General features: G+C 31.9%; 1 protein-coding gene across 6 annotated transcripts; it reads left to right on the top strand.

Annotated features, from left to right (window-relative positions):
* Positions 1 to 186: 186 nt before the first annotated feature.
* On the top strand, positions 187 to 16,678 carry LOC148231373 (synaptic vesicle glycoprotein 2B-like). Of its 6 annotated transcripts, none has more exons than XM_088195216.1 (12): positions 187 to 414; positions 6,211 to 6,456; positions 6,523 to 6,719; positions 11,252 to 11,399; positions 11,469 to 11,631; positions 11,702 to 11,926; positions 11,999 to 12,119; positions 12,211 to 12,381; positions 13,481 to 13,854; positions 13,923 to 14,146; positions 15,825 to 15,984; positions 16,053 to 16,678. In XM_088195216.1, exons 2-12 carry the CDS (start codon positions 6,384 to 6,386, stop codon positions 16,231 to 16,233), a joined length of 2,037 nt encoding a protein of 678 aa, XP_088051342.1. In that variant the 5' UTR covers positions 187 to 414; positions 6,211 to 6,383; the 3' UTR covers positions 16,234 to 16,678. The 6 variants fall into 6 exon arrangements, with proteins under 6 accessions (XP_088051342.1, XP_088051341.1, XP_088051344.1 ...); XM_088195215.1 differs by having other exon boundaries at positions 273 to 414; positions 6,514 to 6,719; XM_088195218.1 differs by lacking the exon at positions 187 to 414 and adding an exon at positions 3,675 to 3,958.
* The last annotated feature ends 726 nt before the right edge of the window (positions 16,679 to 17,404 follow it).

Here is a 17,404-nt window from a genome sequence, read left to right as displayed (position 1 = left end):
CTATTATATGACGTGATCCCAATAAATGTATTCTGTAATTTGTAATCGTTATCATTTGCGATAAAACGTTTTTTTTTATTGTTGCAATTTAAATTTAGGAGCGCCGCCCGATGCGCCCCTGTCTCGGAAAATGAGTTACCTGACGCCATTTTAGAAATGGCGCCTCGGTGTTTTCCGTTTCCCTCCAATAGAGCGCCGTCGTCGGATAAACCCCCACAATCACCACTAGAGATCATAATAAATTAACATATTTTTAATGTAGTCGAGTCGTTAGGTTAAATTAGCGGTATCGAGTTCGGATCGTTGTTTTGAGATAATAATAACAAACCGAGATAAGATAAAACAAAGTATTCGTTTTCGGGACAATCAGTGGCACTGCATCGTCGGATAGTCGAATATGTCGCCGATTTAAAGGTAACCGTTGCGGTAGTGATTATTACGTGATATGTCATTTTTCGTTGATAATTTGTTATGCTTGTTGAAGAAATCGATCTGCAAGTGGTTTATATAATTGTGAGCGTACTATCGCATAGGCGCGCCCTTTAGGGTCGACCTTTCGCCGAAAATGGATTTCAGTAAACAATGCTCCGATCTCGCTTGACCTTTCCGTTTCGTGTATCGATTTCCGCAAAGCAGACACACCTCGAAGACGAAACTGTCAAGTTCGTCAAGTCACTCGGTGGACGACGTCGTAGAAACGAGTTGTATTTGAACGAAAAGTCGGAAAAACGAGTAAGATTTTCATACACATTATGTCGGCCACTCGACGTGTATGTGTTCATTGTATACATTTATTAGCACGCTTAAAAACATAGTTAAATTGTCAACTCGATTAATAACTGCCGAGTATACTGACGCTATTAATTACATTCGCACTAAACGCAACTCAATTTCTTTACTTTGATACAAATACAGAGAGAATATTTTCGCTTTTCACACTGAGACCACTGCTCGATTACATTATATGAACTGATAATGTATTTCAAGATTTATACCTTCGTTGTCGATTGAATTCTTCATAGTTAGTTGAACTTAGAATGGCTTAAATCTTTCTGACTAAAACTAAAAATTCAAGTATGATAACTTTAAAATTTATATAAGATACAAAAACGGCTAGGTTTTGGTTTTTTAAGATTATAAACACATAAGTGATTATTTTAATATAAGATGTGTATATATTATACAATACATCTTTACTTGCCTCCAAAGAAGATATGTTTAGGCGTTTTATAATTTATTTGTTTAATAATATAATACGACAAATTTAGGAAGATGCGTTGCAAATGCAAGAATGTATTGTTCTTTTACATTTGTAGTGCTTATATACCTATGTTTTAGTCGGGTGTCAAGCAAAACATCAAGAAAATAACGTGCTAACTAACAGTTCTGTTTCGAGCTATTTATCTTTAACATGTTTTGATATATGCCTCTGTAGTTTTTAGTATATGTGAAAATATTATTTCAATGAATTCATATCGGAATACAATTCTACCGGTAAATATATATTTCTACTATACCCTATTTGCGTTAACACGGTCAGTCTACTATTAACTCTAAAGCACACGATACTGATAAGCGTTCGATATACTTATCATTACTCCTGTTTATATTTTGAAATGGATAACTCTCGAACTGACTGTGCTAACGCATATATGGTATAGTAAAAATATTATTTCACTGACAGATGCTATTGAAATTATATGCTGTTCTAAACTGATATTTAACACACGTGAAACGTTCATTTACATGCTTTTAAAAAAACGAAAATAATTAAAATTAGTTAAAGCATAAACGCCACTACCGAATTTCGTTTTAAAAACGGTTGCAATGCGACACATCGCCTGCTAAGGCCGAAATGGTCAAATCCAAATTCTTTATTTGTTAAGTTAGGTCTGGGTTTGAATAGCAAATGAACGTTTCACAACTGTCAAATTGAGTTTCATCACCCGTTAAAGCAAAAAAAAATCGAATGTACCTGTAATAATACAGTTTCACTAGTGAAATTTTAAATTAATTATTTGACACGTTTTAAGTGGCCTAGTCAGTTAAAGTATTTTTCCAATACTAAAAATATAATTTCACTGAAAAATACATACTTCTTATAATCTATATATCTAGAAATGCTTGATACGTATATGCACGATTTATATTTATATTCACAATATTAATATGCAAAATTAAGAAACTCAATGACGATTTATCTGAATTATAAATATAATAATTATTAATTCCGATCTTCCAGACATGATAGAATAGTTCATCTTTAATTCATATCTTTCAGATATTAACCATCGATTTACATTACTGATATATTCTGTTTATTGATATGTTTATTATTATTATCTAATTCACGTGAAATATTATCGAAAAACTTAGCTTTTAAAATCAAAATATTGTTCAAAAGTTTTTATCTACATAAAGAATTTTAAAAACTCTCTACATTTCGGGTTTGTTCCACAAAAAAATCCGATGGCGTTAAATCGCATGATCTTGGCGGCCAATTGACGTCACCGAAACGTAAATTAATGGGATCTGTGAACTTTTAAAAAATATTCGTTTATCATGCGCCCATAACGCTCACCATTGACTGTTACAGTCTGACCTTCGTCGTTTTCAAAAAAGTAAGGCTCAACGACGCCGCCTGACCATAATGCGCAGCAAACTGTAACTTTTTGGGCATTTAATGCTCTCTCGTGAATCACAACTTTGCTTATTAACATACCCAGAGAGGTGGAAATGTGCCTCATCAGAGAAAAAATATTTTTTGAAAAATCAGCATTAACCCAATCTGCGAAAATTGTTCGCTGTTCATGGTATTTGTATTATCTAAACTTTGTGTACATGCAAGTCCAGATGCAAAATGTGCCAAAAGGAGCCATAAACAAAACGCAAAAGGTGCGAACGCTGACAAATCGACAATTCTATAATTTTAATTTTTCGATCAGTAGGACGATGAAATTGACCATAATCTTCCCATAAATTTGGATACACAATTCGTACAGAATTGTTATTTCTGTAGAACAGGTGAACAATATCAACGTGTTGCACGGTAGTTATGCGATCCATTTCATAAATGTGTTGTTGCAAACTAACATTTAACACTTTCAACGCACGAATTGGATCAACCGTGCTTACATATAAAATTTTGCTAGCTTTTAAAATTAAGATATTGCTCAAAAGCATATTAAAGTATCATATATTTGTACACATCACTTGATATATTTTTTGTATAAATTATAAAACAGTGGTATAATGTTTTTTAATTTCTACGTATGTGGAAGATCGGAATTAGTGACTATTATCTAATTTTAACTTCGATCAATCATCACTTATTAGATTTTTCTAATGAATACTTAATACATAATTAAGCTATTAATAAGATAAGATAGACACAAAAATAACATAATTTTTCAAATGAAATCATTAATTTAATCGTATGTACATTATGAAAAAATAATAATTTTTTTAGTTTTGTAAGACGAAATCAAAAATGAATACAACTGACGGTTAACAGGTTATTTTTATTTTATTTGCGATATGTTTTATATTTTAGCGTCATTATACTCGAAAAGCACATATTGATGTTCAAATTCTAAATGTTCCAAACACATACTGAAAATAAACGCAATTATGAATATTGATTTTTTTTATTTGCACAGTTTTATCTGTTTTTTGATCGCAATCGGACATGGTCGTTAAAGCGCGTGCTATGACTCGCCGACAAATGTCGTCCGTCTTTATGTTCGCTTCTGGGGTGAAATAAATCGACCGAGGCCATCGAAAAACCGGCTCTATCGCCATTACGCCCCTCGATCGACGATCCCCGGCGTCGCTTCGGTTCGCGCGACGCCATTCGCGTAATGTGCGCTATGTGCGCTATGTGCGCGTCTTTTGCACCATGTTTATAAATATATCCCAGCTGAAGATATAGCGGATAGCGAGATAAAACACAGTCAAGGTTAGGGTTTATCATTTATGGCTTATAGCTACCGTACTGTAACACCATGTGCTCTGTAATGTGAAATGACTGTCAACAGTATCATTAAAATATATTTATAGATTGTCATCAATTTGGAATTTTCTAGCTAGAATAGTATTTTCATTTACTTTTGACAATCTATCGCTTTGCATTGACGAAATACTAAAAAATCATTTCATCAAAAGCCGGTATATCGAATTTCGACAACCCAAGATGCACCAAAATGATTCATTAAACAAGTTATTGTGTATATCACAAAAGAGATATCACTTATATTATCAAGGGATCTTTGAAATGCAGCTATAATGTCACCATTTAATAAATTTCGACTGAAGCAAACTCTAAAGCGTAGTTGCAACAAAGAAACCAGTCGGCAACTTCCAGTCTAGGGATATCATTTTGGGGACGGACAGGTTGGTCATTTAATTAAATACGATATCGAAATATTAAAAAAACAACCACTGACTAACTAACTTTTGCCTTTACTCAACAAAATGACGTCCCTAATTCTAAACCAGAGATTCTCGGCTTGTCCCACAGTAAAGTTATATTTTCACTAGTGAAGTCTAAATACATTTTCACCAGTAAATATATATTTGTACTAGAGAAAATTCGTGTCATTTAAATGATACGAGCTAGTAAATTGTATGCTGCTCTAAAATGTGTATGAAACGCAATATGGCAGTTGCCAAACGTCCATTTGCTGTTCAAACCCAAACCAAACCTAACGGAAAATTTTACAAAATACAGACTAATCCAACTCATCTTTCAAGGAAAAATAAGCGGAAGAAGAAATACAGACAGATGTCACATATTGCTCCATAGTTTGTCTGCACTTGGATATTACACTATGTTTTAAAAATATGATAGCTATCCTTACCGATATTACTACTGATTTCTGATATAAAAGCATTGATTAAAGTGTATTCAAAGTGAGTTTTGGTCAATAGGAGGGCGCAAAAACAATTATCACTTCTCAAAAGTGAAAAATTCATGTCAAAAGTAATAAAATCGTGTCGGCGCCGTCGCCGTCGCAGTGGGAACTCTCGGTAACGAGCGTTCCCTCTGCGACGGCGACAGCATGCCTTAATTGATTCTCATGTATTATAAGTCAAAATTCGGTTTAGATATGCTTTTTTTATTCGATTCTCATTTATTGTAAGTCGTAATATTGTTATAAAAAGTCATAATATGAACGTTAGATAACCAAGCATTTCAACTGCGACGACACAATTTTATTGCTTTTGACGTAAATTCTATTCGGGACTCTCGTAAATTTGCCTAGAAAAATGCATGTCATTTAATGAAATACTATGATTCTTAATGAAATGAAAATATTAAAAAAACGATCACTGACTGGCCAACTTTTGTCCTCCCCTGGAAAAAGCTGAAATGACGTCTCTGTTCCTAGCAGATAGATGTGACAGAAAGATCGCTTTGTTTTTTATCAATGAAATTTTGCACGAATTCAAAGGAAGATTCAAATGTGCTACTCGGTACATTATTTTATCAATAACTGTACACATGTATATATTCATATTCACAATACACAGGTAACGCACAATTTAGTCGTTAGCTTCTTGTTGACTTGAAAGTGAACAGACTACAGATTATAATTGTGAATTTTTATTGTTTTCTACAAAATGATCTTATTTATACCATTATGATTTTTTTTATGTACTTTTACACTTCTCTACCATAATGACTGATTTATTTGTAAAATGATGTTATTTTTACATTGAATTCAATATATTCGTCGAAACAAAAAGTGTTTTTATGTAGACTTGACTATTATATAAACGTCTATTACAGAAACGTTTTACATGGCAGCAAAAATCTAGTTATAGCAATAGATTTTATATTACTACAATAGCAAAGATCATTTTGTAAAAAAAATATACTGAAAAATATTTTACTTTAAAACCCATAATTATAATCTAAAGCACAAAATATAATAATTATATACTAGATTAAATAATAATCGAAAGTAAAAATGTATATAATATGATTTTTTAATATTTTATCAAAGCAAAAGAGTTATAAACAATAAATTTTATTGAAAAATAGAATTGAATTCGAGATCTTTTTAAATTGTGTCATCGTTAATCTCTCTAGCCCTTATGATCCAAGACGGAAAACAGAATTCTGCCTTCAACTTCAGTATTCATGACATTATATCTAAAGTTGGCCGTTATTAATAAACCGTTATTAATAAATTTGATCTTTTCCAGATGTTCTCGACAATTCCATCATGCCGTTTGTCCCTTTTGCCATTTTCGATACGTCACAGTGAACCGTTAAACTCGAGCGACGATTCTCACGCAACATTGAAAAACAATCGACAGGGAGCGTCGCGTGCCGTCGACTTATTTAATCAAACCGCGTCTAAAACGAGCACCCCAACATGTCTTCTGAGGAGCAAGCCTGTTTGGTGAGAGCCAGATCAGATTCTGAGAATTCCGGAAGAAATCTTTCAGGTAATGTGGTCTTTTCGGCGTACCGTACTCGTACGGCATCGTAAATTATTGACATAGTCATTGTAGGCTTTGGCAGCATAGGTAGAGGAACGATGGCTTATACGATGGAGGGCGCAAACGCCAACGGGGAGAACGGCAACGGCGCCAGCCCCAACAACCTCATGCTTCAAGAGGGAGTCGCCGACTCTAACGACAGCGGGGAACTTATCGACTATCAAGACATGAATGTGTTTTCACAGTTTCACGAAGATGCCATAAGACAGGTAAATTATGTCATTGTTTTTGATTAACCTTTTAAATGCCGCAAATTATTAGTACGGCCGTGCACTACAGACCGGGAATTTTCTAGCAAAAATAAAATCTATTGAAACTTTTATTTTTCGAAAATGTATCGATGGTATATTATGACAACGTATAAAATAAATAAACAATGTGTCATTTTTACTGTCATTTCCACAATATTTTTTTTTCCACCCAAGCCACATTACAAAATATAAAAACAAAAAATATAAGTTCATTTAATACAAATGTATAAATACAAAATGCCAGGGTTATCACATAGCTATTAAAAAAAATAATAATAATAAAATTGCGTGAAAAAAATATTTGTATATTTTCAAATATATATATATAAAAAAATAGGTATAAGCAAATTTGATGCAGACAAATAAAAAAACATAATGTCAGGATTGTCACATTAGTTTTATAGTAAAAATATAGAATCATCAGAATTAAAATACAGGATGATCATGTGAATTAAAAAAAATATAATGATTATAAATATAAATGGGCAATAAATTATTTATTTTAGAAATATCTTATAAAATATCTCACTAGCACCAAAACTGTTAAACAGGTTAGGTGCGAGGGAGTGTTGGTCAAAACGGTGAATACCCCATGAATAACTCTTAACGAATACATTTAATTGTATGTAGGAGGCAAAAGTATTCAGAGCGACAAACGAAGCGGGAATAACGAGGGAAGCAGGGTTGTCATGTTGACATCTGACAATGTTGCGAGCCCAACCAAACAAGTTGGCCATAAACACCTTGATAATGATAATTAACTGTCAATATGAAAATGACAGATCGACCAGTTGTACCGATCTTCAATAACAACACTATTGCTAACTGAAAAAATTAATTCTGACCATCTATCAAAATAATTCTTACCATTCAATATAAAGTCTAACCAATTTGATTTAAATTCCGACCAATTAATATAAATTCTGGTCGCTTTATTCTGAAATTTAACACTTTTTGTGCCGAAAACCGAATGAATTTTTCAAGTTACGTTCAATATATTTAAGGGCATCAATATATGTTCTTTATTTTGCAACACAACTTGTGGCTCTCAAACTATCGATTTAAATTTTATTTTTATATATGTTACCTATAGAAACGTACAATACATTTTTCTTTTGCGGTTTACTTAACATTTGATAAAATATAGAACCAGGAATGATCATAGAATAAATATACAAAGCAAAAATAAATTACTAAATATAGATCTTGAAAAATAAATAAGTAAAATCGATAATAAAATATTACAAGTTTTATCCATCTTGGGCCATAAGCTATAAAACTTGATTAAAAAATTTGTGAATGAACAATGAATACTAAAATAAATTAAGCGTTTATGATTTATGAATATCAGTTTCATAAAAAATGTTGGATAATAAAAAAGTAGCTTATTTTATGTTCAGATTCTATATTAGAATAAACAAAACTTCCATTGACTCTCAAGTAAACATATTTAAACATAAATGAATCTAAATACGAATAGTAATATTTTATATTGTCATAAAAACATGTAGATTTTTATATCGGCGTGTAAATGTTATTCTATAATAACAATTATAAAGTAATACCAGAAATAATATGTTAATATAATCTCAGTAAATATAAATTTAAATAAAGATTTTGACTCACCATGCAATATCCCCTCCCTATGATATCTTGTCAGTAAGACACTACACAAATTAATATCTCACTATAATTATAACGATCACACATTTCGAACACATTTGAAAACTAAATCTGAACTTATAAATGTTTATTGTTTATTTATTCACTACACAAGCTTCGAATTAAAAAAATATATGTTTTTTCGATTGAAAATCTGTATACCTATCACCAAAATGTAGGGGAACATTACATTGTTTCAATTTTAATTTTTTTCAAAAACAAACTGCATCTTCTTAGTTGTTTATTACTCATTGTAATTTTTACTAACTGGTTCTGTTGTAAATTACCGGAAAGTCTCTTGTGTTGATAGAAATCAGAAACTGCTTAATGTTGTAGGATGATCATTATTTTATTCTTCTTCTATTCCCATCAATATATCTGCACTACTTATCCAAGCTGTTGCAACATTCAACATAAATCTGTTAAATCTTATTTTATTATCAGGGCTCAGATTTTTAAAAACACAAAGCGCAATTGAATAAATACAATGCAGCTTATGTTAATTTTTTTGTTTTCCTATAAACTGGATAATATGAAAGATATTGGTTCTTACGATCTATGCCATTCATAAATTTAATATATTCGATAATGCATTTAGATTTACATATACGAAGTCCAGTTTTTCTATTAATTTTTCCAGTGTCAATTATTTCTGCATTATTAAATGTGGAAATCATCTGAACAATTCGCTTTTTCACCGTTCTCCAAATCCGATAAAGTATTTCACCTTTTCTCAAAAATTTTGATTGAAATATATTTAATTTTTATTTTTTAGCGAATCAGATATGCATCTATTTGCTCTCAAAGTTCAACACATTCGAACTTTTTTAATTAGTAGACTATAATTTTTACGCTATTAATTATTTTTAACTTTGAAAAACAATCTTCCTCGCCAAGAGATCATTCCTTTGTCAAGTGACAATTGTTGTTGGGGCGTGTATACATCTTGGAATTTTTTCAAAAAATAATCTATAATATTTTGTATTTTGTAAAGGCGTAAAGCATTTCCTGGTGCGGTGGCATTATCCGAAAAGTGTAAAAAGATAGTATTAGGCGGAACCGATTCCAGCTAATCGTTTTAGAAAATATGTGGATTACGACAACTAGATTAATTGATCAATAATCACCAATTCGTCCGCTTCTCACAATGCTCATTAGAATAAGTAATCCAAACCATTTTCGTAATTCCCATAAAGTTAAATCGATCCATTTTTTTGCATCTTCCACTAGTTTATATCAATGACAGTTTTGTGCCTGATATTAGTTTGTTTCTATAGCGATTATTCGAAAAAATTCATCTTCAAGAAATATATTTGTTACCTATGGTATGCTTTCTACATCTTCAGGCACGATTTTTATTCCTGCAATACCATTAAATTGCTCATCTTTTCTGGGCTGATCAATTTCCGCCCAATCTTCAAATTCTGTGTCGCTGTCTTGCAGGTTTATTATTGAAAAACGTGAGCGAGGTATTGATGAATTATCACTATGATCGAATCTAACATGCTGTTTTCACAATCACTTGATGGCTCCGACAAACAATCGGCAACATTTTCTTCCATAAACGTGTCTTCCCTTTGATCAGCCGTTTAAAATATTAACTAAACAGAATCAAAAAGCACAAACAACACAAAATTCGAAACTGAGGTTTTTCCGCGTATTTGACAAGTAGCTTATGAAAGCGTACAGCATACTGAAAAATTAGATTTCTGTGCTTCTTAAATTGTAGATTATATTTCAAAAATGTTTTTTTTGTTTGTTTAAAAAGGATAGCAGCAATGAAATAACAACAAAAGAAATAAAAGGGGAAATTATTGAAAACATTTGTTTTTTTATTATCTGTCTAATTATTTAAGCCTAAAAAGGGTAAAACTAAAAGTAATTTGTATAAATAGAAATGGCAATAAATAAATGAGAGTGACTTCAACAACTAAATGAGTGAGTTTTTGAGCATGGACAATAAAATTGATTTATAAGGGTTCGCACTTGCAGGTAAGATTGTCCAAGGGTCGCTTTATATAGAAGATTTAAAAACACAATTATTGATACTGAATTTATTTATCCTTAAAAAAATAAATGTAAAATGCATACAAAATTATATTTTATTTATGCAGGCATTTTTTGCAATAATTATATTCACCATAATTTTGTAGCAAATTTTTTTTTATGAACATTTCTATCGAATTAAAAATTGTTAAACTATTGTATAAGAAGAAAAAATAGTTTTCATAATAATTTATTTATATAATAAGATTGCATTATATATTAGAAAGTAATAAAAATGAAAGGTTATATAATATTTTATATATACATAACCATATTAAAATTTTGTCCCAAAAAATACGAGTGTAATTAAATATACATTTTGAGAGAACACGAGACATTTCTCACTAAAAACAATCTGTTTTTACTTTATCAAGAGATTTTACCTCCTAATAAAAGGAATAAGAATACTGTGTTTACTGTTTAAAATCAGTCTATCTTTAAATGTATTTTCAATTAAGCAGTCTGATCGCAAACAACCAAATGAGGTCTTGATATCTTCCTTCCGTAAGAAGAAAAATATTATTCTTATTGGCCTAACTATGTCTTACATGCCTCAAAACTATCACAACTTTTGAGAAGTAAATGTAGTAAATGACAGCAGCAAACTAAATGATCTATGTCTAATCAACATTTTTAAACCTAAACGTATTTGTTCTATCTACGGACGCTGATTAAGTGGCAGACAAAAGTTGCTAGAACTTTTTAAATGTCCCTCATAAATTAGTTTAACCTACTTGTTTTTAATATAATACTTATTTTCTTTAACAATGTGATCTTTTCAGGCTGGCTTTGGAAAACATCAACTATTATTAGGAGTTATCTTCAGTTTGGCTTTCGTGGCATCCGGCATCGAGTATGCCTCAGTTTCGTACGTTTTGCCATCTGCCGATGTTGAATTTTGTATGACAACAAGGCAAAAGTGGTGGTTGTGTAAGTTGTCTGCAAATTAAAAACGCAATTAAAAAATATTTGCAACTCTAAAAATTACCATATTTTCAGGTTCTATTACTTTAGTAGGAATTAGTTGCGGTTCGATAGTGTGGGGGAATCTCGCCGACAGAATGGGACGGCGCCGGACTCTAGTTTCATGCTTGTGTGTGAACGTAGTGTTTAGTGTGATAGCGGCGTTTATGCCAACCTATGGACCTTTCATGATGGCCAGGTATTGATTTAACACAAGTTAAATATGGAATAATGCGAAAAAAAATTTTATTAATATCGTGTAATTTTAGATTTTGCTCTGCGCTCGGCGCGGGCGGGGCTCCCGTTTCGGCCGCGTCCGCTTTCGCCGAGATCGTCGGTGGTAACGACGCCCGACGGGCTCGATGTCTGGCCCTGTTGCTGAGCGTCAGCATTGCCGGAGCGTTATCGGCAGCTGCCCTAGCCTCCGTCGCTTTGCCGCTCACCGGAAGAGACACCGTAGTGGAAAACAAGGAACACTTTAGCGCATGGCATAGGTAAAATCAAGGCTCGACTGCTTGGACCGTCATCGCTTTCGGTGTCAATATATCTGTGTGTTGATATTTTAGATATTTGTTGCTTTGCTCAATACCCTCAATAGCTGCCCTTGTTTGCTTAATTTGGGCTCACGAATCTCCTCGGTATCTTCTCGAGTGCGGACGAGAGGTCGAAGCTTTAATGATCTATCAGGTAACGATCAATGTTCGATGGATGCGTTGATTTTATAATGTAATCTTTTCTTAGATGGGTTAATAGATGTATTGTTTTTGATTTACTACAGCAAATATATAAAAAAAACCGTTCGAGGAGCGGAGGTAACGCCGGCGGAGGAGTAGGCGGTGGTTATCAATTGAGCGAGTTGGAACTGCCTTCTAAAAGGCCTCATCGGCAATCACCAGCAGCTCCGCCGCCAACGTCGGTGCTTGCAGATATGGCCTGCAGTGTTCATCAAGTATTAATTTAAAATATTTAAAATTTCAGCCTGTTGTAAGGCTTCCACTTATTTCAATCTAAAATTCATTACAATCTAAATCGATGATACAACATGGTCTATCTATGGCCTCATTCTCCAAAGGACATCATTTGGAGAAGGCAGATAGAATCATTTAATGAAATTTAAATAATTAAAAAAACAACTACTGACTTACCAAATTTAGCCCCTCTCCCCCAATTTTAAACTAAAAATTCTCAGGTTATTCCTCAAAGAAAATTTAAAAATTTAACAGTCGAATTCATCCTAAAAATATTTTTGAAATATGTTATTTCAATGAAATCATATCGGTAGATATATATTTTTAATAGTGAAAATATAATTTATCTGACAGTTGATAGTAAAATAATATATACATTACATACTTATACATGGAATGTATTATTCAGTAAAGTAATATTTTCACTAGTGAAGTCCAAATACATTTTCACCAGTAGATATATATTTTTACTAGTGAAAATATAATTTAATTGGTTGGCGCTAGTGAAATTATATACTGCTCTAAAATGTCTATGAAACTCAATTTGATAGTTGGCAAACGTACATTTGCTGTTCAAACCCAAACCTAGCCTACACAAATTATCCAAACCCATCAAGCGTTCCCACTGCGACGGCGACAGCATGATTTTATTGCTTTTGACGTGAATTTTTGACTTCTGAGAAGGGATAATTGTTTTTTGCGCTCTCTTATTAGTCAAAATTCTGTTTAGATGTGCTTTATTCGATTCTCACTTATTGTAACTTGTAATATTGTTATAAAAAGTATTAAAATGCATGTCATTTAATGAAATACTATGAATCTTAATGAAATGGATATATTAAAAAAACGACCACTGACTGGCCAACTTTTGCCCTCTCCTGGAAAAAGCTGAAATGATGTCCCTGCGTTCTCCCACTCAACATTATCATGCACTATTAAATTTTTATTATATTCTGTCAAAGCCAGATCTAAATGTTTGGTTGATCTCTAACGTTAACGGATCCGAATTAATCTTCAAGACTTTAAATATATCTTTCATGTTGTAAACTTATTACTAATTCTGTTTTTCCTGTGTTTCAGTTTTGGAATTCATTTCTACAGTTGTTTTCGGCGCCGTTCCGTTCCACCACGTGGATGCTCGTCGGCGCCGTCTCGGCCACGCTGTTCTGCTACATAGCGTTCACCGTGTACGCGCCGAACATGATTGTCAGGACAAAGAACGCCATATTCCAAGCGAACACGGCCATAAACACTAGTCAAACGTTCGAGAACAGATTGTTCAACGAATCCATCGAAAACACGATATTCGAAAATTCGACGTTCACAAACTGCACGTTCAAAGACATTACATTTTCGCACGTCGTCTTCAAGTATTGCAGCTTCTACGACGTGGAGTTTACCAATATTATGAGTTCTTTTACTTTCTTCGAAGGTAGCTTCTTTCAAGGCACCAGGTGATACTTCATTCTTTTAAAAAAATATAATCCAATGTAACGTTTATTTAACATTATTTTACCCATAGATTCATAGATACCGACCTTAACACGGCTCGTCACATGGACTCTGCGTGCCGTCTAATAAATAGCACTATTCTCGGCCTGTCTCCAATTTGTCCGCTCGAAACTGATCACAACATATATTTAGAAGAAGGATTACGCGCTAGGGCTGCGGCATCGGGAGCGGCTCTTTTAGCGATGTTGTTGAGTGCAGTGTTATTGTCTTTTTTTAGAAGAAAATGTGTTACAGGTATGTTTATAAAGTGAATAACTTGCTTACACGGCTTTTATTATTCGTTCGACGCTCTGATTGTGACATTGTAACTTAAAATTGACCACAAGAAAACCCTTCATCTCTTAAATAAATGAGTCCTTGTGACTTATATAAATGAGTTACCTTTTACATTCACCGTTTTTTCACAAAGCATATCGGAATACATTTTCTACTGTAGATATATACTGCTACTAGGGAAAATATAATTTCACTGTCATTTGACAGGCGATAAACGTCAATTTGCTTTATTTTAAAAAAATAACATAACCATCATCTTGATGATTTTTTTCAAAAAATAATTGTAGGGTGATACATCACCTGTTAATACCAGAATGTTCCGAATATACGTGTGTCAATACAGTTTCCCTGATATTGACCAGTAAAATTATAAATCAAAATGTTTGATACATTTTCACTGGCCTAGTTAGTGAAATTATATTTGGGTTTGATTTAACAGGGTATTATTTTAAGAGATATGTGCATTTAAATAAATACTTTGTTCCATAATATGATTTTTTTGTGCATTACAATAATAAAAAATGAGCTTTAAATAAATATATTTACCTTCAATAAAAAATATTAGATTGAGCAACATTTTATTTGTAGTGTGAATGATTTGTGAATTAAAATATTTAAAAACGAGCATTAAATAAATCTATTACAGTTAAATCAAAATTATATTCATACCATTGAAAATATGACTACTCTGTAACAGTTGCAAAACATCCATTTGCTGTTCAAACCCAAACCTAACCTAATAAAAGTTCTAAAACTAATTATAGCTTTTGAAAAGCGAAAACCATACCCTTTAACTAGTGATTTAATAAATGCGCATTTTATTTTATATTTTGCTCATTTAAATTGTCCTCGTTTTATTTCTACTATTGAAAATATAATTTCACAGAAAAATACACATTCACTCTAACGTATATAATAATTAACGAAATTCACTAATCAATCGGATAGATTTCTTTATATGATTATATAAGGAAATATTTTTTTATTTAGGTTAATTTTCATCAACTTTTTTTTTTTTATTTTGAATAGTTGCCATTTTGAAACAGGATAAAAAATTAGATTGGCTAATGAACTTAGCCAAGATATTTATAAGGTCAATTTATCAGAAAAGTTAAGGGAATTCCTTTAAAACAATGGCAATTATCATGGTCACAAAAATACTTAATAACTTTATTATTTGATTGAATAAAAATATTTGTGTCACCCCAAGAGTTAGTTAATTTTTCAAACTTGTGGTGAATATTTCTTGGAACAATAACTTGGTATTATTTGTTGTTAACTAAGAAAGTTTTTAGGAACAGCACAACCACTCTGATTTATTACAAAGTCACTTCTATAATATATGTTTAATACAAGTTTGTTCCACTTTCATCAAGAAGGAATTTATCTATGATACCTTCAGATCTAAATTAACTAAACAATGTTTTCAAAAGTATAGCAAAACAATAATGAAACTTGCACCCTAAGTAGAAACGACACTTTCTGATTACTTCATGTCTTATACATGAATCTGGGTATTTTTTAATAATAATAATCTATGATCCTAGTTCATTCTCAAAGCATACATCATGGAGATTATGTATGGTTGCCATAAGATTTTTCTACGTTTCTAATTAATCATTTAAAATATTTTCAGTTGGTGCCTTGCTGTTAATGTCACTAAACACACCGGCAATGTATTTTATGAACAGTGAAACTACAATTATATTATTTGCATCTATCTCCACGGGTCTCATCGCCATCGCTTACGTCGGACTCACCGTAATCATCATCGAATCGTATCCAGTTCATCTTAGGTAAATCAAATCGTAAATCCACGACATAAACAAAGACGGACTTTTCAATACCTCCTTTTCGGTTTCAGGTGTACGGCCCACGGTTTTTTGTATTCTATGGGCCACATAGCGGGTCTTATAGCGGCCGGCATATACGCAAATCTCACTTTGCACAGTTACATTTTGGCCATGCTGCTGACGGGAGCGGTGGCCATGGCCGGCGCGATATTCGCGATCAGGATCGTCGACAGCAGCTCCAATCTAATGTGAGCGGACAGCTGGTAAAATAATCTTATTTCGGTGCTTTGATATAATTGAATTATTCAGCTTCCGATTGTGATCGATACGCGGAAAAGACAAATATTTCTTATTTTGTTATTGTAGACGTTTACATTTTTGTATTTATGTATACATGGTAATGTATATTGTTAATTTACCGTAAAGTATTCTCGTCGGGAGCGGTGCGAAAATTTTTACGAAGAGTATATTTTAATGGTAATCTGATAAATTCATTATTTTTTTTTCTCCGTATTCGTTGGATCTATAAACTCTAGTCAAGTTTATTTCTGCTAGTCAAAACCTCGGAGATGTCAGTCATTTTTACTATCTAAATATTAACAAAAAAAATTTAATCGACTGATAACAATGAAACTTGCTAAAATGCTCTCTGTTTAATTAATTATATATTTAGCACAATCTTTGGTAATATTAAAAATAATTATTTTTTCATATGATATTTAGATTTTTTTGTATACATATTGCATATCTGTATGAATTATGCTTTAATATTTAGAACGATAAGATTTAATATACATATATTTACAGCTAAATAGTGTGTTTATAAAAATATGTTTTATATATATCGAAATATGCCATATGTATAGTTTTATCATTGTGATCGTATTCTCGAGTAAATTAGTTTATTATTATCTCCCAACATTTTATAATGCCTAAGTGACCTTTATAATTTGTATTTAGTTTTCTTTTATAAATAATATATTTAATAAATATTTTTTCATATAAAGTGATGATTTTATATAATGAAACTATTATATTATGATATTCAAATTAGACATACTTGTACAAATATTTTAAATAAGAAATTAGACGCGATCGAACCTATTGCTTGTAAAAAAATATACAAAAATTTGATGTGTGAGTTTGTGATTTGAGTTTCTTATGTAAACAATGTGCAATACCAAAGACTCGTTGGGTGTAAATTATGTGATATTTTTATTGCCATGTAAAAAGAGAAGCCATATACATAATACAGGAGATTATTTTGTGTGTAACTTAGTAAAAGAAAAAAGACATTTTATTGACTGCGCAGCTTTCATTATAATTATGTATGTGATTGTTAGTTTTAATTTATTTAGCTTGATTTTTTGCCGTATCGAAGTGCTTTTATACATGAATTCAATATTGAAAACGAGCATTAGTA

The sequence above is a fragment of the Plectrocnemia conspersa genome, unplaced genomic scaffold, assembly GCF_051122295.1.
Source record: "Plectrocnemia conspersa isolate PC_06_02 unplaced genomic scaffold, ASM5112229v1 ptg000010l, whole genome shotgun sequence".
NCBI classification, from domain to species: domain Eukaryota; kingdom Metazoa; phylum Arthropoda; class Insecta; order Trichoptera; family Polycentropodidae; genus Plectrocnemia; species Plectrocnemia conspersa.
Note: the sequence above shows the minus strand (reverse complement) of the source record. Positions and strands in the feature narration are given on the sequence as shown.

Coding starts and splice junctions, on each gene's coding strand:
- LOC148231373 (XM_088195215.1), top strand. CDS start 6,384: ATGTCTTCTGAGGAGCAAGCCTGTTTGGTGAGAGCCAGATCAGATTCT. Junction 11,400..11,468: donor AAGGCAAAAGTGGTGGTTGT/GTAAGTTGTCTG, acceptor CCATATTTTCAG/GTTCTATTACTTTAGTAGGA. Junction 13,855..13,922: donor AGCTTCTTTCAAGGCACCAG/GTGATACTTCAT, acceptor TTTTACCCATAG/ATTCATAGATACCGACCTTA.